This window comes from Hippoglossus stenolepis, chromosome 19 (assembly GCF_022539355.2).
Source record: "Hippoglossus stenolepis isolate QCI-W04-F060 chromosome 19, HSTE1.2, whole genome shotgun sequence".
Classification (NCBI taxonomy): Eukaryota; Metazoa; Chordata; class Actinopteri; order Pleuronectiformes; family Pleuronectidae; genus Hippoglossus; species Hippoglossus stenolepis.
Genome location: NC_061501.1, coordinates 16,242,381 through 16,263,198, shown reverse-complemented (window position 1 = coordinate 16,263,198; position 20,818 = coordinate 16,242,381). Strand labels below are relative to the sequence as shown.

At 44.4% G+C, this 20,818-nt stretch overlaps 1 protein-coding gene across 1 annotated transcript in view; it reads left to right on the top strand.

Annotated features, from left to right (window-relative positions):
• Positions 1–3,010: 3,010 nt before the first annotated feature.
• cdh7a (cadherin 7a) overlaps positions 3,011–20,818 on the top strand; it is a 90,342-nt gene continuing 72,534 nt past the window's right edge. Inside the window, exons 1-2 of the mRNA XM_035142856.2 lie at positions 3,011–3,251; positions 8,139–8,736. Of these exons, the coding sequence (XP_034998747.1) occupies positions 8,500–8,736 (237 nt within the window). The 5' untranslated portion in view covers positions 3,011–3,251; positions 8,139–8,499. The remainder of the gene's footprint in view (positions 3,252–8,138; positions 8,737–20,818) is intronic.

Here is a 20,818-nt window from a genome sequence, read left to right as displayed (position 1 = left end):
TGGGTGCAATGTGAAACCCACACAGGCTGAGCCTCGCTCGCACAAACACTGCTCCCGATGTGTCTGGAAACAACAAGAATCAATCAACAAAAAAGGTTTAAAATTAAAATAAGACAATCAAGACGGGCATCCTCACTGGTGTGCAAATGTCTCTGTACAATTACGGAGGGGAGAAGGACTCAGAGATGAATTAGAACAACCACCAAATGGAATTCAGTTTGAGGATAAATCAGCATCACACTGTCAAGATCACGGTGTGAAAAAGGTCACTCGCTTTGAATCACGGCTCCAGCAGCACTAAAGAGCCGAGGGCCGACGCGGCGTACAGTGAATCCTATTTTCATAAACCTTTAAAAAAAAACTTGAATCAAAGCGAATTAAAGTGCGATGATATTCTCCATGTTTCACCGTGGATTTTCTCATCTGCGTGCACATAATGAGAAGAAAGCGGATCGTGTGCGTGGCCATTTCATCATCATTCTCCTCGCCGTGTTTGTGAAGCGGTGCCAGACTCTGCTTAGCGCTCTGCTGTCTGAGCCGTGATGTTCCCAAAACCTGGCATGTGTTATGGTGGCCCTTTAGCTGTGAGCACAGCAAACGTGTTTTCTTTAAACGTCCACTGGGGAAATCGATACCTTGTTTAGGCCTGAAATTGGCCAGTCAATGTTACAATCATCTGTTTCCAATTACAGTGAGAGGCAGTAACTGGAATTATAATGTCAACTGTCTGGTAGCAGGTTAGAGACTGACCAGCCATTAACACCAGTGATCAATGCATCCACTTATGTTTCTGTTATGAGCATCAGTCCACGTTTATCTGTGTCTGTTTGTTCCAGCAGCACAATCCGACCAGGGGGAGCGTGTGCGGGAGCTGAGCCGCAGCAGACGGTGGCAGGAGTCGGGTTGTTCTTGGAGGTCATATTTCATTAATGAGCTGCTACACTCTCCCAGCACTATTTATTTTTTCCTTGTGAGTTTGTGAACAAAAAGGCCGCATCAAGTGGCGTGTCGCAGGGGAGCAGATAACTCTGTGGTGCTGAGGTGAGCGGAGGTCACAGCATCCTGATGGGGCAGGTGGTAAGGAGGTGTAATGGAGGCGCCGGCGGTTAAATGCCGGGGCCGTGTGGGATCCCGGAGGGAGCGGGATGCGGGCCCCATCACCTCGGGCATCTCCTGACCGCGCCTGATTGATGGGGGAAGCGCTGACGAGCCGAGCTCCCAATGTCACTCTCCAATTAAATAACTCTCAGCTCTGAACCGCTGCACACCCCTCCCACCTCCCATCCTCACTCCCCCTCTCCTCCAGCGATAAACCGCCCCCTTCTCCTCCCTCTCACCTCTCCCTCTATCATCACACAGCCACTCTCCCTCTGCACTCTGTCTCCACACATCCTTTAAGTTGACTTCTCAGTTACAGTCCAGCTTTACATGCTCTCCTCCCATTTATCTTGACATTACCGTGCCCCCCCTTTAGCTGCCTTTCCCTCTGCCTCCTCCAAAAAAAAGCCCTCCTCCCCTTTAATCCACTCCAGCGTGTTTATACCTGTGCATTGTCCAATGTCAGTAATTTCAGCTTTGCTAACTGCTCTTCCAGGCATGACAGACAGAGGCTGCTCTTTCTATTAGTTTGGTTCAGTGCTCCCTTTTCCTCGATGACAAAGCAGGGGAGACAAAAAGAGCAGCGGCGGTGTAATGTATTCTGTCTCCAAAAATGCAAAGAGCACGGAGCAAGATACAAAGACTGCATAATGCATTTGTGACTAATGGCCTGGTTTTGTGTTTAGAGGGAAATGCAACGTGAGAACAGGTGTAGAGACGAAGTGAAAACCACCTGCGCCGAGAAAACAAACAAACTGTTGAGCCTGACGAGGCTGCAGGAGAATCATCTTTGAGACACTGGTGCACACTGTGTGTTTTCTGTCACTAATTAGGGATGTAACTAATTCTGTTTGGTTTGGACGGTGTGTGTGAGTGTGGAGGTGCAGCCTCCTCCTGCTTTCTTCTGTCACCACAGGAGCTCGGTCTGCAGCTAATTGGGTGAACAACAAAAAAAAAAAGTCAGGGTAGAGAAATTGTGTTTTAAAAAGTTGTATTTGGAAAGTGTGACGTTTGTATTAAAAAGAACAATTTAAGGCAAATGTCAATGAAGGAGAAGAAACGTATGTACTTATGTATCTGCAAAAAACATCAAATGTGTTTTTTTAACATTTCCTTGATACCTTTTAGGATTTCATTCATTCTCAAGGTGAACGCAGGAGGAGGGTGTGTGTGTGTGTGTGTGTGTGTGTGTGGGGTAAGGGGGGGTGGTGATGGTGGTAAGTTCCTCTCATTGGTCGAAGGTGTGAAGTATTTTCCTATTGATTTCCCTTTCACCATCGAGCCTATATCGCTTTACAGTGCGCGTCGAGCCATCTGCTGCCAAAAAACTTGGCAGGTTTTGGACATTAAAAAAAAACAAAATTCGGCTCGTTCCCTCCTTGTGCCAAATACTCGGCGTGCGTGTGAGTTTCTGGCGCCTTGTCGTCGCCAACTTATTCTGGTCAAACTCTTTGGATCCCTCTCTCTCCCTCCTCTCTTCCTCTCTCCCTCCTTCTCTCTCTCCATCTCCGCTCCAGTCAGTGAGGGTTTGGCTCAGATGTGAAGCTTCTCCTCCTCCTGTCTCGTCCGGCGCCCCGCTCCTCGCTGCTGCTCCTCGCTGCTGCTGCCGCCGCCGCCCCCTCTTGTTCCCAGTGTAAAAGAGAGAGAGAGATAAATGCCCAAAACCCCGCAGCTGGGGTTCCCTGCACAGAGGCAGCACTGCGCAGGATGCACGGAGGAAAGAGAGGAGAGAGGGAGTGAGTGAGAGAGAGAGAGAGAGAGAGAGAGAGAGAGAGAGAGAGAGAGAGAGAGAGGGAGGGAAGGGAGAGGGAGAGGGAGGGAGAGGGAGAGAGAGGGAGGGAGAGGGAGAGAGAGAGAGAGAGAGGAGAGGGAGGGAGAGGGAGAGGGAGAGAGAGGGAGGGAGAGGGAGAGAGAGAGAGAGAGAGTCTGACTTGCCACATCCCAGCCAAGGGTGAAGCATTTTTACGCGCGATCCAGTGGCCGCTCTCCCGCAGCTCCGCTCCGCCATCAGGACTAATTTCATCAAGAAAAAACTTTCAAACTCTTTATTCTCACACGAGCTGCTTTTCTGCGATTTGGTGCGTGGGGGGGAAAAAGGCTCAACTTTTGCGACGCCAGACACCATCTGGTGAAGTTATTCCATCTTCCTCCTGGTGAGTGATTCCTCCGGAGTCCACGTCTCCCCCCCTCACTCCCACGCTGCGAATGTATGTCGTGTTTTTCTGTGCATTTCTGTCTCGTCCCGTCGCTTACTGTGTCATTAGTATTCCGTGGACACGGGTTTTCCTGCGGCGGTCGCTCACAGAGATGTTTACTGTCTGCTTTTTTTTTTCTTCTCCTTCCTCCTCCTGCTGCCCATCATGTGCGTATTTGTGCTCCTCCGCTCCATTCCTCTGAAGTTCCTCAGATGTTTAATCGATGGTATTTATTTAACATCATCAGGAAAAAACCCGTCTCCCGTCGATGCAGGAACAGGTGATGCCCCTGCGAACTTTGCTTTTTCTTTGCCTCGGGGGGTTCGTGCAGGTGTTGGCAGCTAATGCGCAGTGATGGATCGTTAGGAGGAGGGTGGAAGCAGCCAGGTCACATCAGTGCGCAGGGCCGACCCGGAGGGGAGCCTCCTCTGATTTACACTGCGAAGAGCCCACGATGCCAACGAGCCTCTGTGAGAAACCCTCTGCTCGTTATTATCATTTCTGGGAAGAAGTAGGGGGAACTGCACCCAGGGTAGAATGTGGATTTTCCAAAGTTGGATAATCTGCCCCCCCCACCTACCACCACATGTTCCAGGACACTAATATCTGCAGAGATAACATGTGGAAGCATCAGAGGATAAAACAAAATGCCACTATGGATCAATGCACAATGAATTATCTTTAAAATGGGATATTTAATGCAAGTATAAGTTTATTTTTTTTAGCAACATGCATGAAATAATTCAGGATCTCAGGCTGTGTGGAATACTTTATTTGTGCTGCTTGTATTTTCCAGCATGTGAAGCCCCGTGCTGACCACAGCGAATGGGATTCTTGATTCATCATCATGTTGCTGCAAGGACAGGAAAGAAGGAAACGATTTTGTATCCTAGTCCCAGTTTAAGGACTTTTTTAACAAATTCAACAACTCCTAAAAAAAATAGATCTTATTTAAATAGACATTTCTTTTGCTTTTATCACATGAAAATGAATTCAAATTGAAAAAAAAACACCTTTTTCATTTATCAGTCATCGATGGCAGACGGTGTTTCATTCTGCAATTCTCCAGTATTCTCATGCAAGATTTCACTTAAAAAAAAAAAAATTAATTTTCAGTTTGAAGCTGAGGAATCACCCGGATTTCTGCACAGATTGTTTTTTTCTCTGTCCTCCCTGCAGCGAGAGACACGTACACAGTGTCAGTCAGCTCCAGACCTAATAGTGAAGGATGCCAGATGAATTCAAATGACTGTGAGGTGAGGCATTAGGAATCTGTGAGTGGTGAGACCACCCTTCAACCGGAGGACTCGGGTTCAAGCGCCTGCGTCAGCAAGAAGGTGCATCGGCATGCAGCCCGAGTGTCCTTGAGCCAAACGCTCGCAAAACCGACCCTGTCTTGTTATTGGGGCTGTGTTCAGCAGTTGACCCCTGTGCTCTCATCTCCACAAACAAGGAGGGAAGGACCCAGAAAAATCAATTTCATAGTAATTGAAATGAAAACTGCTCACATGCCGTCTCTTTATTTGTAATTACAGACCTTCACATGTCAGTCAAATAGGATTCTGATTTACAGGCTGGTTTTTCTTCAGCAAATGATTCAAAATTGATTTTTTTTTTTTTTAATTCTATATACTTAAGTAACTCTATTAAACTGCCTTTACAAAGTGTCTCAGGACATAATTAACTTTATTCCACAGCACTTTGTGTTGTGCATTCTGGCCCACGGGTGTCTGTGCGTTCACAATGATCGAGGAGAATATGGATCAGAGGAAGCATGTGATTGGTTACTGAGCTCCGTGGCACTGGTAATCCTGTTGTGAGACTGGCAAATGGGATTAAGACAGCGTGTGTAAGAGAAACAGAACCCGGGGGATGACTGCGAGGCTTTACATCCACGGCTTTATCTCACTTTTTTCACTTCATTTAGCGTCATCACTTCGACGCTGGCCAACAAATGAGTCTGTGCTTCCCCACAGGATCCCCAACGTGGACTTTGACCGTTTTGAAAGACTCATATTCTTCCACCGAATCAGCCAAATGGAGATCTTTTTTTTTTGGGTGCAGATAAATGGATGTTTTCGGATGCACACCAGGGCTTTTTTTCTCCTTCTCTGCAGGGGTGAAAACCCACTGAAGCACTTAGTCCATTTGGCACCAAAACATTGCCAGTGCTTTAAGGCAGTGTGACCCACCGCAGCTTCTCCACAGAGGAGTGAAGCTGCCTTTAAATGAAGAATTATAGACTGTTTGACATTTGGTAGTAAAAGCACATTGCCTGTGTTTTCTCACATCTGTGCCAACTGGAGTTTGACCCCCCGTCTTTACATTTATTCCATGTATTTGGCTGCAGAGTCACTCGGCACACTCAGAGACATCAGGCCTGGTTTGAACTCACTGTACAGTAGAAAAACACAACTCCCACCAAGTGAGATAATTCATCCCGGTGAACAGGACGCCTTCATGTGTGTGTTTCTTCCTCTTTTGTTGTCGCTTTGTTGTGCTGGAGCATTACGCTAACGCTCCGCTCACTGTCAATCACCTGACAGTGACGGGAAGAAGAAACGGGGACGTGGTCTCGCTCCCGTCACATCTGTCTCTTTGTTTTTCCGGTGGAGCAGCTCATTTCAAGCCAGATATGACGCTGCACGTTTTTTAATTTGCGAAATGATAAACCGTTAAAATGCATTGAGAGAATGGACTTTTCTCTGCAGCAGGAACTGCCCAGTAATCAACTCCACAATAAATCAGCGAGAACTCATTCGATAAAAAGCCGGCATCTGCCTTACTGAGCACACGACTGCACCCACATCGACGTCAGTGTGATCTGAGCTGTCTCTGTGCTCGTAGTGTTCAGGCCTCATAGTGAAATGAGAGGCATTAACTCGGCCGCTTGTCTCAAACTGACCCTGAGTCCCCCGATGGGATCTCCTCTACCCACAATGCCACTGCTGCAACCTGCCTTCACAACTCGCGCTGCCCTGCAGCCACATCTGCTCCACTTTCCACCTCTACCATTAAATTGTCATGCAGAGGCTGTGACTTTGAATCTGTGTGTACATGTGTTTGTGCGCCTTCATGTGTTGCAGCAGCAAACGGTTAATTTTATCATCGATTAATCTAATGATTATCTTGAAAATGGTCAAAAAAATGTCATTACACCTTCTCAGAGGTTGAATTCACGTCTCGACACATTCAAATACCTCAAGATGTTTACTTCACGATCATGTAGGACAAAAAAAACCAGGAAATCTATTTTTGATTGTGAAAATGGTTGCAGGTTGTTTATCGACTAATTGATTCATTGACAAATCATTAATGCTCAAAGCCAAATCAGATCAGGATGAGTGTTAACAGCTTCATGGCCTCGTGGATAAAGTTGTGTTTGCTTTTCACGCCTTGACTGGAAATCTAAAAAAAGATGTCTTCATTAAGGATGTGAATATCAGAGCTGCAGATCATTTATCCGAAATAAATTCTCACATGATCAGGATGCTCACAAACATGTCTGCGGAGGTGACACTCATGCTGGTGTTATTCATCTCCATGTTAATTATCAGCACATGGCTTGAGGACTTTGCCACGGAGAAGCGCGGCAGAATCACTTTTCACAGGATGTGTGTGGATGTTTTTATGTTTTGCTGGGGGGGGGGGACTAATGGAGGGGCTTGCAAGAACGAGAAACTGTAGAATCTGTGTGGGAAGAAGCAGGTCACTGTATGCCAAAGCAATTACCTTCCTCGTCAAGGACCCTGCCAATACTCTGCGATGAGGGGGGGAGAGAGAGAGAGGTCAGCGAGGAAATAAATATACGAGCGGTCAAGCTCTCAGTTGTCTGCTTCCAGAAGAACCTCCGAAGTTTACATGGCGTTTGTGAGTCAGTATCGTCCCAAGGTAGCGCATAAATTTGCAAGCGAACTCTGTGCTTTCACAATCCTCCTCCAAGATATGTTTTCTTTTTTGAGGGAGTTTGTGGAAATCGTTGTCAAATTATACAGATAATACCAGAAATATTATGAAGCCTGTGCGATTGTTTAACCGCCGAAGACTGGCAGGATGTGTTGTGACATGACGAACATTATCTGTCAGGAGCTGATGCTTTTCTCCGCGTTGACAAGTCTCCATGTTCTGGCATCTCTGGGGGAACTGTCACAGCACGACGGGCGGCGGCGGGGAGACAGATCCCCCGCACGTGTTTTCGGGGGCCGGCGAACAAACTGCTCGGAGTAGAGGTCAGGAGCGCTCGGGCCATCATGCTGCTGACAGCTCAGATTTATTTTTAATCCCGGTGATGAGAAGTCGCCACACAGATCGCGTGGCCTGTTAGTGTTGAGTGGCGCGCCCTGCCACCGTTACGCCGTGATCTTATACAAAGAAAATGTGACAAACTAATGACCTTGGTGAGGTAAAGCCCAGATAATTGGGAACCAGCTTGAATGGCGTCGGATTGTTATTCCGTGCAGCCGCTGTTGTTCCGTCCGCCGTGAAATCTCTCTGCTTATGCTCATTTGAAAAGCCGGGTCATCTCCCCCTCCATCTTACCCTTATTAACATTTTGACCCTCACCCGATTCCTCCGTTGGCGTGTGTGTGGGCGAGCGTGTGTTCGTGAAGGACGCCATGTTGATTGTATTTATTGTCTATTCATTTTTGAACAATTTCCTTATGATTGGGGCAAAAGTGTCATTATGTCTGCAGGCGCATCACTTGATGTGCAAAGTGACAGCGGTCACACAGGAAATGTTGCTGACGGTACTTTCTCTCCTCTCTCCTCTATGTCTTTGTCTCACCCTGCCTCCCTCCCTCCCTCCCTCCCTCCCTCTTTCTCTCTATCTCTCTGTTCTGATAGGTGCCAATTATCCAGCCTCTGGGTTGAAGCCTCCCTGCTCGCCATTGACCCTGTTAGCCAGCTTTAATGTCAACTCCTTGGCTCCAAAGTGGAGGGAATTACCCCACTTTTAGTCTCCAATGAGGAAAAGAGAGGAGCAACACAGCAAAATGCAGAGCTTGACTCTTCTTCAACCCATTTGCTCTTTCCAGTGTCTGACTCCTGCTGCTTTCTGGTGAAATACAGGGTCGGGACTGTGTGGATAAAACCCTGAGGGTTTTGACATTTCAGCTTTTCTGCCCTTTTTTGTTGTTGTTGTTGTATTTTTTTTTTTCATCTCTTGCTCCCCTTCTGGCCTCAGTGCTTTTTGGAGGCGGCCCAGATGATGGGGTGGTGTAGCTCAGGCATATGCAGAGCCCTGGCTCTCCTGGCACTCCTGCTCCCCTTGCGGCAGAGGGGCTGCTGGGGGCTGGATCCCAGCTCTGGGGACCTGGAGAAGTCCCCGCACTCTGATCCAGACCCCTGGGAGGTCCTGCACAGGGACAAGCGCAGCTGGGTGTGGAACCAGTTCTTCGTATTGGAGGAGTTCACAGGGAATGAACCACTCTACGTTGGCAAGGTAAGTGATCTGTGCAGCTGTTAATGGGTCAGCATTGTTACTTACACAAGAGAGTGCATTCACTTGACTCAAACTCTCTCGCTTGTGATAAACTGATCCCTATTTTTGCAGGTTTCTGCACCTGTACACTACACATATCAATAACCTGGCACCATAATGACCTGCAGAATCTGGGACAGCAGAGTTTTACAGAGTATACATTCCCAGTGCCCTATATAATGTTAAACAAATGAAAAGACAAAATGCAGACCGTGTGGGAAGCTCTTCTGTCTTTTAATTCCAGCCAGACTGAAGTATGGGCTCCTACAGATGTGCAGTTTTACTTTAGAGGCCTGTGCGAGACATGACAAGGTAATTTGCATCCTAATCAGTATCCTTGCAGGAGTGGTGTATATATATTACTCCTCTGTGTCTTTGTACAGTAGGTGTTCTGCCAAGGTGCGAGCGGATCGAGCAAAGTAATGCGTGTTTTGGCAGGTGTGTAAGTGTGCAACCCTCCCAATGACATTTAAGGCAAGAGGCACAAATGGCATAGTTAACGTGAGGGGACACTGACAAAGTGACTAATCATGCATTAATGAGATATGGTAACGCTGCTGCTCTATTATATATACATCACATCGCCTCAGGTAAAGACCAATGGTGAAAGAAGTATGTAGATACTTTTATGAAGTAGATTCAATTACAATGATAATAAACAGTGGACCTACCCCCCTACCTCTTGCCCAATGTCAGCTGGGATCTGCTCCAGCTCCCCCATGACCCTCAAAGGATAAGTGGTATGGATGGAATGATGGATGGATGGATGAAAGTCGAAACAAGACAATGAAAATATAAAAAAGACGTTTCTCTAAAGCCTAAAAAATGTAAATATGTCCTTTAAATAAATACAATAAAGGTTAAAAACTGCATATATTTGCTCACATTATGTTATAAATGCAAAATGGAGTAAAAAAAAGTGTTGAAAAACAGATTTAAGAGAATCATTTTACAAAGTAAGGCAAGTTATCCAAAATAGTTGTTTTAAGAATTCAATTAAACATTAGTCACATATCACTAAACTACTTTAAAGACATTGAGGCAGTTTAATGTACAGCACTGCCTCATATCTTATATTTTAAGGTGTTTGAGAGTGAAGCTGCTTTGAGAAACGTTATAAACTGTGGAGTAGTTTAATCTAACACAAGTAACTGTAGCTGTCAAATAAATATAAAGCAGAATAAAATGGAAATACACAAATGAAATAAAGGATCCTCACGTATCTCAAAAAGACAGCACCTGAATAAATGTACTTAGTAACATCCCATTACTGGAAATAACCATGGCTGTCAATCAAATGTAGTTTAAAAAGTAAATTGTATGTTTCTTTCTGAAATGGAATAGAGTAGAATGAAATGAAATAAGTCAAGTAAAAAGCATTTCAAAATGTACTTCAATAACTGCCTTGAATAAATGTACTTCATTATATCCCAGTACTGGAAGTAACCAGGAAACCATCAATGGCAAATATGTGTAGTCTAGTATGTAAAAAGTACAATTTTACCTCATAAAAGAAGGTAAGAAAGAAGGGTTAGAGTACAAAATAACATAAATTCAAGTAAAATACAGGAACAAGTACCTTGAAACCTTAATAGTTATACTTGTTTCATTCCAGTACTGAAAAAAGTAAGACACTATAGATTAAAAATATATTTATCAGTTCAATAAAAAGACCATTAGCAGAAGTATAAAGACTCAAGTAAGATCCAGGAAGTACCTAAAAAAATCTACTGTAGAATAAATCAAATCAGATCCATAACTTCTATTGTTTCTACATCAAACCCTCACATCAAAGTTGCCTGTTGTACTGTTTGGTTTGGTGTGCACGGACATTTCAGCACCACGGTGTGAGTGGACAGCTCCTGCAGGAACGTGTGCGGTCCAGATGTGCGTCGGATCTCGTTCTCTAGATCCCCCGTTATCTCGGAGAATTTTCTGGTCTTATTATTAAATTAGTTTTCCGCCTTTCCGCTCATCTGCTGGATAATCATTCTCATCTGCATGTATTTGCCGGGTCTGCGCTCACAAGCCCATTTCCTTGCTGTCTCTGAACTGGATTATCGTCTCCAGCTGGAATTAGGATACATTCGACTGTCCCATTGTTCTCCTCTCTATTTTTGCCAGAGGGATTTTGGAGGAAAGCATCTAAATCAGAAGGAGCGTGTTTGTGACACTGCCGGAGTTCAGCGAAAGGTCATCTCTCGTACGAGCGTCCGCGGCATCTGAAAATGCTTTCGGACGTCTCTCTTATCTGAGTGGCCGGGGCAGAGCTTTGTTTTCTGTTTTTTTTGGCTTGTTAACATCTGAGCTGTGTTTTCTGATTGAAATGTTTTGTCCTTGTCCTGTGTTGCACATCTGAAAGTTAAAGACGAGAGGCCGCCACAGTGGAATCTCGAGTGCTTCTTTTCTTTTACACATGCTTGTGTCTGATTGGTTTTCTTGTTAGAAAATCCCACCGGACGTTGAAGAGGCTGATTACTTATTCATAGATGTGTAGAGATCTGCTTATCCTCATGGAATATACACAAACTCATTTGCTAGCCCCTTCTTTTATTTTCTCCATATGTTGTGAAGCCACTTCCCCGTTCACATGAACATATATATAATGGTGTATAATGTGCATCTCTTTTATTTTCCTTGGTATTTGAGGCTTTACAGTTGTAGCAGTAGCAGTTTCGTGGCAGACAAAGCAGCGGCCGTGTAAAAAGTCCGACCGGCTACATCCTTACATCTGACCTGCTGCACGGTCTGAGTCTAACCCTTTCAGAAGTCTGAAAAATCAGATTCATTTACTCCCCGCGGGCTGAGCAGGCTGCCTGGGAGCCTGAGAAGCTGTCACGTTATTTGTTCCCTTAGATCATAGTTGTCACACAGTGTGTGTGTTTGTTTGGTGTCACGAGGCCACGCCGCCGCTGTAAAAAAGAGTCTGGGCGGGCCACCCTGACCTCACGATTCAGTGTGAGCGACACGGAAGGTCCCTCCATGTCAAGACAATGACCTTACCAGAAATGAGTTCTGTACGTAGCTTCAGAAAAACAAAATAACACATCTAGTTCTTCATGCTCGGCTCTGTAATTTCTAGGAGGTTATTGGCAAATCCGCAGTGACATGACCGGTAATGTTATTTTGTCGGATGTATCCAGGTGACAAATATGACAAACAATAGGAATCTGTGTCCAAACAAAACCAAAAAAGCGGCTGCACAATTTGGTCATTTGTTTGGCTGCAAGCAAAGGGACATATGATACAGTCAGTGGGAAATGGGAAGTCATCACTTTGGCCCGGCTGCTCCTTTTGCATCTGCAGTCTGCTTGGCTTTAATGCATTCTGTCAGATTCTGAATTTCACAACCAAATGTCTCATTATCCTTTGGCACTCTGCCTCGGGTAAGTGAACTGGCCTGGAATCAGCTGCAGTCACATCGTGCTGGTGGAAACGTACATGTCAGAACCATCCCGCAGATTGGTGACCAGATATTTAAAGAAGAGGAAACGCTGGAGCCACTCGAGCACTTAACAGACGTGACGAGATTAACGATTTCTGCCGGGTGTTCACGAGACTCAATATCAAAAAGTGTTGAGATGCCGCGATCTGCTTTGTTAACGTAACAGCTCTCCTTGCTTTACATTGGAATATACATCTTCATCTTCTATCCAGTATCTGTTGGTGAAGCTGCAGCCACTTGCTCTCAGGCTCCTTTTTGTAAACAGATCTGTTTATTTTCAAGTGACTGCAGAAATTCACAGCGTCAGAGGCAGAGTGCTGCTTCACATCACAGGAGGAGCGAGCCCACAGACGCGGCCCTTATGCTGAATCTCGCTTATTTATAGAGATGTCATCAAAATTGGCAATCAGACTAACCATCCGGGTAATGGATTGACTTATGTCACCTTATAATTCAGGCTGCTTTCAGGGGCTATTAGCCCAGGCTCTCCTGCCACAGTCACAAAGGGATTTCTTCCAGTGCAAATAGAAGAACCTCGATGAGGAGCGAGGGAATGGAGAACAACTCTCGATGGAAGAATCTGTTATAGCGTTCTGTCAAATCTTCAAGTGTCTGAGACAGAGGAGTTGTCTGTGTTTGATCGTATTTATTGCCGCACTCATGAGATTGAGTTCTTGTGCATGATGAGTCATTTCTGACCTGGCAGCAAGAACCTGGAATTGTGCTTGACAGTAATTCAGTTTGATAATGAAACAATCGTCATCGTGGGCATCAGGGATAGTCCCGCGTATAATTACAATGGAGCAAACGTAGCGCCGGACCCTTTCATTTGCATTCTATTAGATGTTCACTGTCAAATGAGTTAGAATCACGGAGCGCGGGGCGTTGCTGCAAAGGTCAGCCTCCATAGCATCTGCTCGCACTAGCTGGTGCCACAAACACGTCGCACGCGCAGCTGGGGAGTGGTGAGAGCGGCACGCCGAGCCGGAGAGGAGGGTTATTCGAGCTGACGGGGGGGACATCATACACACGGTACCCAGGGACGAGAGCTCACAGAGGGGAGAGCTCGTGAGGCGTCCTGGGGGCCTCTGGGATGGTGGGAAAGCCTTTATTTGAGCCAGGGAATCAAAGCGGATGAAAACAGCAGCATGAAGTGGACCAGAGGGGAGTTATCAGCAGGGACAAGAGGAGAGGACAGAATATTGTTTGCACTCTATCAGGCTCACGTAAAGAGCCAGGGCCGGTGTCCACATCCACAGGTCAGTGGTTAGATAAAGTCTGGGACCGTGCAGGGTTGAGTCCAGTGAGGAGGTCGGGGCAAAGTCAAGACTGAGGCGTAAACTGAGGCTGATTCAAGACAAGGCATGAAAACTATTTGTCCTTGATACTGTAGATTTGAAGGGTTTCAACCATTGAATGTAAATGGAAATAAATAAAGCATCTCCACTTCCTCCCGCTGTAGCAAAAATATCCCAAATGGTGCAGCCATCTTGCAGTTCTATCTTCATTTGGAGCCAGAGTCTGTGAAGTGGAGTGAAGCTGGAATATTGAGTTCCCGCTGATGCATGGGCTCGACCAATCGGGAGTCGGTCTCAGCTGTCAATCATGAGGATTCACCACATTTCTATAGCGTCAAATAACCAATTAAAACCAAATATACCGGAATAATTTACACTTAAACTTATACATCAGTGTGATAAGTTCTGCCTAAAAGAACGGAAGCTAAATTAGATGTAGAAGGCAGGATTTATGACTCATACTGCAGCCAGTCACCAGGTGGCGCTCAAGACGATGTGGCTTCACTTTTGGCGAGCTGTCATCTCGTCCATTGGTTAAAACTAAATACGTAGGTCTGTTTATACATCTGTAATCTATCATTCGTATTGTCACTACTCTAATTAAACTCTCCTAAAGCCCATTCATCTGACCAACGCTGTTTTGGTGCCAGATTTGTCCAGTGAACTCCAAGTTTGCTGCTAAAGCTCCAAGTTGTTTAGTTCTGACATGTCAACATATCTGGTGTTTGCAAATGGAGCCGAGTCCCATCATCCGGCTTCGAGCTGCAGTCTGACAGGGTATGAAATGTAGAAAAGCTCCAATAAACAGAAAATCGCTTCTTATTTGGCCCCATGTCAATTGGGCTGAAACTGTTTATTGATTAATCCGTTAGCTGATTGACAAAAAATCCTTTGAGTCATTTGTCAGAGAGAAAAAGTCCCAATATTTACAGGACCCCGTTTCTGCAGTGGAACAAACTATAAACGGAGTTAAATGGGAGTTTATTGATTAAATACTGAATAAGTGGATTGAAAATATATATAAGTCAGTAATTAAATTACTATATCTACTGTCTTACATGTCACAAAGGTGGGAAAGCTTCTTTCACGTGCAAATACGGCGTCTAATTATCCTCAGGTAAGAAACACCCACGCAGTTGTTTTCAATAACAGCAGCTGATTAGACCTGCAGTCAGGTGGAAGTTGGGCGGAGCTGTGCAGGGAATTACGTGACGATACCGAACTAATTTTCACTAAGAAGAAACATCGAGGAGTAATTTGCCTCAACGCCTGCAAAAAAAATAAAATAAAAACTAACGGGGGAGTGAGGGAGATGTCAATCAAGCCCAGTGAGCAGACGCCTGTAAGTGGGAAGATTGTGAAGCGGCAGCGGCTTCCAGCTGCTTCAACACGTCAATTCAAAAGCCAATATTCCTCTAAATAAACTTTGGAGTTGATAAATCTGTAAACTAAGATGTTGTTCCTCAGATAAGAGTAAATAAAAAAAAAACCTGCAGCCCATTATTTTATATGTGGCGTTGGCGAGGAACAAAGAGATCCAGGACATTTCGGAGAAGAAAATAGTCTTGTTGAGTTGCTGTTTGTCGTTTTTTTTCTGCCGAACGTAACTTATTATTTACTCACTCTCCCCTTTTTGTCTCGTCCCTCGGCGAGGTTCTTCAAATTGATGTCGGTGTGATGATGGCTCGGTGAAAACCGACGTTGATCATTTTGGCGTTTTGGGGCGTTTAGTATAAAATAAACCTTCTTGTCTTGTAGCCAGTAATAGTCCAGCTTGATTAAATATTAAGGGACGTGGTGAGCAAAGGGAGCAGAGGAGCGGTTTGAAGTGGTGTATTTTATGTTTTTTTCTGTTTTCCTCTTTTATGTGCCGTGTTTTGTCTGAATATTTGGTTTGCCGACGTTTCTTGAAGTGCTGATGTACTGAATTTCCGGCATCCCCAACAGGTCTGACGCTGAATAATTCAGCAGAGGTCCTCAGCCCGTGCTGAGAGTATAGACATGCTATGAATACACACAAAAAAAGTTTAGTTTTCAGATCTGTCTATTTTTTCCTCTACAAAGTGGATAACAGGTGGCCTGGAGGCTATTGTGTTTGGCGTAACCGTGGTATCAAGCATTCCTCTGCACTCCAGTGAAGCATGGCGGGGCTCGACTGCACGCACTTCATGTTTAACAAAGAAGTTGGTTAAATGTCTGTCTCTCTGCTCCTCCTCAAAGCTTTTGTGGTGCAGAGAAGAAGAAGAAGGAAGTCTGTAGTGTAGTCGGAGGGAGAACGACGTGATGCTGTGTGAGAGGCCTGGGAGTGAGATGTCGGTCACGCATCTGTATGCAGAAGCTACTTCTCCTCAAAATCTAATGAGGCCTTATAGAAGGTTGCTCGTTTTTCACAGGCTAATTGCGTTTCACATGGATATCATGGATGGAAATGAGAGCAGTGTGATCTCAGTGTTTCTCAGACGAGCTTCCATGCAGCCTGATACACCGGCAGACAAGAGATTTGAGGTATTACAAATGTTTCCTTAAGATTACCAAGATATTGAGTTTCCCCCGTCTCTATTATTTCTCCTGTACTCCAGGTGCCTTCGGAGAGCAGCTCGTCGTGTCAAGTGTGTTTTGAGATTGATTCATTATGTATTACCCTCTGCCGCTCGTGGGACCCCGAGTTCAAAGTCTGTCAAAACACCATTGAATTTGATTCTAATAAACACTGAAGCTGCACAGTAATCTGATTATCCCCCACTTTCAGCGGTAGTCTCATTTCAGAAATATCCATCCGAGTGAGAGAGCAGGTTTCCTTTTTCAGGGAAGAATAATCTGGTTATCGTGGCTAAGTTTGTGAAGGTGAAACCTGATTACTTAACCACGTATAGTAAAACCACATCCTGGTTTCTTGGCATTGTTGCATGTAACTGTAATCATTTTGGAAAGCAACCACCGGGCCAATGGTTCCAGATCAGGAGGGGATTCTGTAGTAATCAGATAATGCATGAAAAGATTGTAGAGTTGTTCAGACAGTTGGAAAATACTTGTTTGCAATATTATTACATATTTGTGATTAGAAGGAAAATACATGCAACAAATTGGGGTGAGGTTGGTCTTAAAGCCGTGTTCCATTACACCTCGGAGCTCGGAATGAGTTAATAGTGTTCCAGTTGCACAGGAACAATGTTTACGTTAGCAGGCCAGCCATTGTTTGCAGTTCATAGCAATGTATTAGCGGCATTTCATGCACACAAAGTAAAACTTCCACAGACAGTAAGTGGACAGTTCTATGTCTTGGATTTCGAAGTCGTGGGTGGTGAGGTTCCTTCCTCCCACCTTCTGACTCGGAGGTCAGACTCTCTGAGCTCTGAGGTTTAACAGAAAGCATCACAAGTATACTTGTTGTCACAGCAACCAGTCGACACCATCAAGATTTGGTGAAATTTGGTTAAACAGAGCAAACAGAGATGTTTTAATATCCAGTAAAAATGGATTGGTTGAAATTGAAAATGTCAACCTCATGGTGGCACCACGGTAAATATCAAGGGGTTCCCTAAACACTTTGGGCTTCATGCTCATGATGCCCATGAATGTGTGAACGGAAAAGAAACTGGAAAATAATCCTTGGTTTAATATAAAAACCGGTGCAGATGAAGAGGGGCTTGAGCTCATCAGTGCTTTGAAGGTACATCAGACATAAAAGGTTGTGGAACTCTACACTCTCCTCTAATTGGCTCTAATTATTGGCTCTAACAAAGAGATAATTGTGATTTATCGCTGATTGTAAGTCAGAGTTGTAATATCCAGGCACTTGTTTACAGTAGAGCAGAGGGATGTTTTAATGTCGGTTTTTAGAAACGGGTAAAAGGGAAATACAAAAACGAATTATCCGACTTTCTCACCTTAACCTGATTACGATCAGTAATCTACTTTGTGTGTGTGTGTCCATGTAAACGCTCCAAATTGCAGTTCTGCTAAAGTAACCTGAAGCCTTCCCCCTCCGCTCCATCCATCCGCACATACTGCCCCACCCCCACGCTCTCCTCCATCCAGCGGATGAAGGGACCCTGATATGCTAAGACCGGGGATGCATCGGCCACCTCTCTCTGTAATTAAATTCAGTCATAATGAATCATAGCCCCTAATCCTAAAACCAGCTATATTTCCACAGGGAGGAGAAGTGACCTACATGTACTGGAATAGCTCCGAGTGTAGTAGTGCTACTACACATTTCCCTTCTTGGCATCTGCTCTTTAAGTATGATACACTAAACTCACTGTGAGCCGCGTGAATGGAAATGACTTCATTAAAGGTGCTGTTATCAAATCAGGTGGCAGCGTCAAAAGATCCACAGCAAGTCACGTGACAGTTTGTGAGTTTTTCTTAAAGATGTGGTCAAGTTCTTCCTGGTTTCAGATAATCAGTGTTGCCAGATGCACGATAATTATCGGATTTGTACGATAATTTTGCCCTTTTCGATGATTCATGATTGTTTCTGTAACTAAATCGCTTCGGAATCTCGACACAGCTTCGAAACGTATCGAGCGTCCCGTCCCTACTCTGGTCTCTTACGATAACATATGATAATTTGAAGCTTTGGGTTCGATACTCTAACGTTTCCCATCGGGCAACGCTGCAGATAATGTTTGTGGCCTGATTAGCAATGTGATGCAACAGCTCCTTGCTATGTGGAGAAGAATCTGGGCACAGTAACTCAACGCAATTAGAGTAGTGTATGAGCCAGTCATCGGGCTAATGTTGGTGATTCACCACGGTGCCTCTGTACCTTTGCTCCTGGAGGTGTATTTTATCATGTGCAGGCCGTGTTGGTTGCAGCCCAAGATGCTGTCACCGGTTCATTGTGTAAAAAACCCACTTGGCAGCAGCAGAACACAGAGATAATGCCTACTTTGTTTTTTCTGTTTTGATTGGCCACAGACAGAGAAGAAGTAGTGCACTGGGTTGCAATGCGGGGAAGACGGTTAATTACGATTTCTATCTTTGTTTCCTGCGTTTGAATTATTGTGTTGAATTCATTACAGTCTTTTTTTTATTTTACTTAATTGAACGTACTCACTAATTGCATCAGAGAATGGAAATTTCAGCTTTCAATTCAAGCTTTTATTCCGGTCTAATAATGGGCCTCGTCTATCAATCACATGCTGGAAAATAGATTTTTCATCAGGATCTTTTGGTAAATAAAATGTTCCCCTCTGCTGCACATGAATAACAAGACTAAGACTCAATTTATACCTGATATCAGCATGAACACATGTGTTTTTGCATAAAGACAGTCAATCAATGGCTCTTTGTGTTAACACTTTGTATAAATAAGCATTTTCACCCCCATCTTTGTGAAAATCTTAATATGCAAGGTAGTTACACTGTGTGTCCCAGATCAAGGGAAACAATAAATCCCCTTTTACAAAGGAAGACTTTCGAGCTACTTCCACTACTTGTTGAGTACTTACAGGCTTAACCGAGCAGGAGGAGGCTGCGTCGGGCGACCCTCCGATCTCCTGGGCCTGGTGTAAATGGGGTTTAAGGCCATGTTCAAGAGCACTGCGTGGAACAAAGTGCATTTATTTAAATGGAGCTGGTTTCAGGGTGGGGGGGGGGGCTCCTGCAACACAACGGAACACGTGCAAGCACAAATCCCTGATACTGTAATGTGAAAGTGTTTCTCCTGTTTACCTTGGTATTGCTGTGACACAGGTAGTTCCCAAATTGGTGCCAGATGTTGTAAAAATCCTTGTGTGTGAGCATTGCAAAGATTTAAATGTCTTAATCTGGAGTTCCTGGATCTGTAAACATTTACTTCTCTCAGCATAGCTTCAAACAACTTCTCCTTCTCCTCCTTATTTCAGCTTGGTAGCTTGCTCACATTTGCTAATTAGCACTGGAAGCAAAGTGAAGCTGAGGACATTGGGAATCCTGTTGGTTTTTGTAGGTTTCACTAAAGTTATCGATAACGTTTTTGTAATTCATGCTGTCGGGGGGCATGGAAGTCTGAACCAAATTTGATCCATTGTTGAGACAGTTAACTCAAAAGCACACATATTAACCTCATGGTGGCGCTAGAGACTGAGTCGGGGATCACTGAAGTCATCAGGATTTATCCTTTGATAACCAGAAATGTCATTTAGTAGATGTAGAGATGTTGGATCTTAAAACGCTGGTGGTGCTCGACGAATCATCACCATCGTGAATATCTGTCAAAATTTCAAGGCAGTTCATCCAGTTCTTCTTGAACTTCATGTTGGTGCTAAAGGGAAAGTGAAACGATCACTGATGTCATTAGGATTTATCCTGTGGGTACCATGAATGTCTGTTTAATGTTTGTGCTTATCTCTCTTGAAGATCTATAGATATTGCACAGAATAGGTGTGTTGGTGCTGGATGAAAAATCACTGGATCACCAAAATTATTAGGATTCAGCCTCTGGACATCATGAATATCTGTCAACATTTCACGGCAGCCCATCCACTAGATGAGAATTCAGAGGATGAATAGTAAGATTCATCCTCTGGGAACAATGAAAGTGAGCAAAATTCATTGCAGTCCCTTTAGTAGCTGTTGAGATATTTCCGTCTGGACCACATGACAGATCGACAGCTCCGTCCCTAGAGCCGGCTGCTAGCGTGGCTTAAAGTACACATCAATAAACCAAATGACTTTGGATCATGAAAATCCATCCAGGGAAGCAAGGTGCCATCATTTGGTTGGAAGGTATTTCATCCAAAACCCGAGCTTAACAGCCAGATAATCTAGTAAATGATCAGAATGTGACCTTTGCTGCTCTCTTTGCACATCTGAGCTACAGGCGGACTGTAAAAGCGGAATTATTCCATTCAGAACATTGATTTCTCTCATTACTGAAGCCACATGACTGATTTTCTAAATTTGATCCATTTAGGATCGGACTTTCAAGGCTTATTCCCCCAAAAAAACATAACCACGATAACTGTATTGAAAAGAGATGTTTGCTGATTCAATTTCTGTTTGTTTTTCAACTCTGGTTCCAGATATTCACTCAGTTTCAGACGAACATGGATGTCGGCTGGAACCCGAAAATATTTAGCTTTAGCTCAAATTTGTCTTTCCTTTCTCAGTCCTTGGTTTTAATGTCTCATTTAATGTCTCACTAAAACCGAGGACAAGTTCCGAGTTAAACATTTAAGGATGCCATTTGAATTTTTTCATTTAAATTGCTCACACATAATCAACGACAAACATGTGTGTGATTCGCCTCGTTTTTCTAACTTCCATTGAAATTGAACTTTCTAAAAAACACACGCTTAGCTCTGATTTCCCT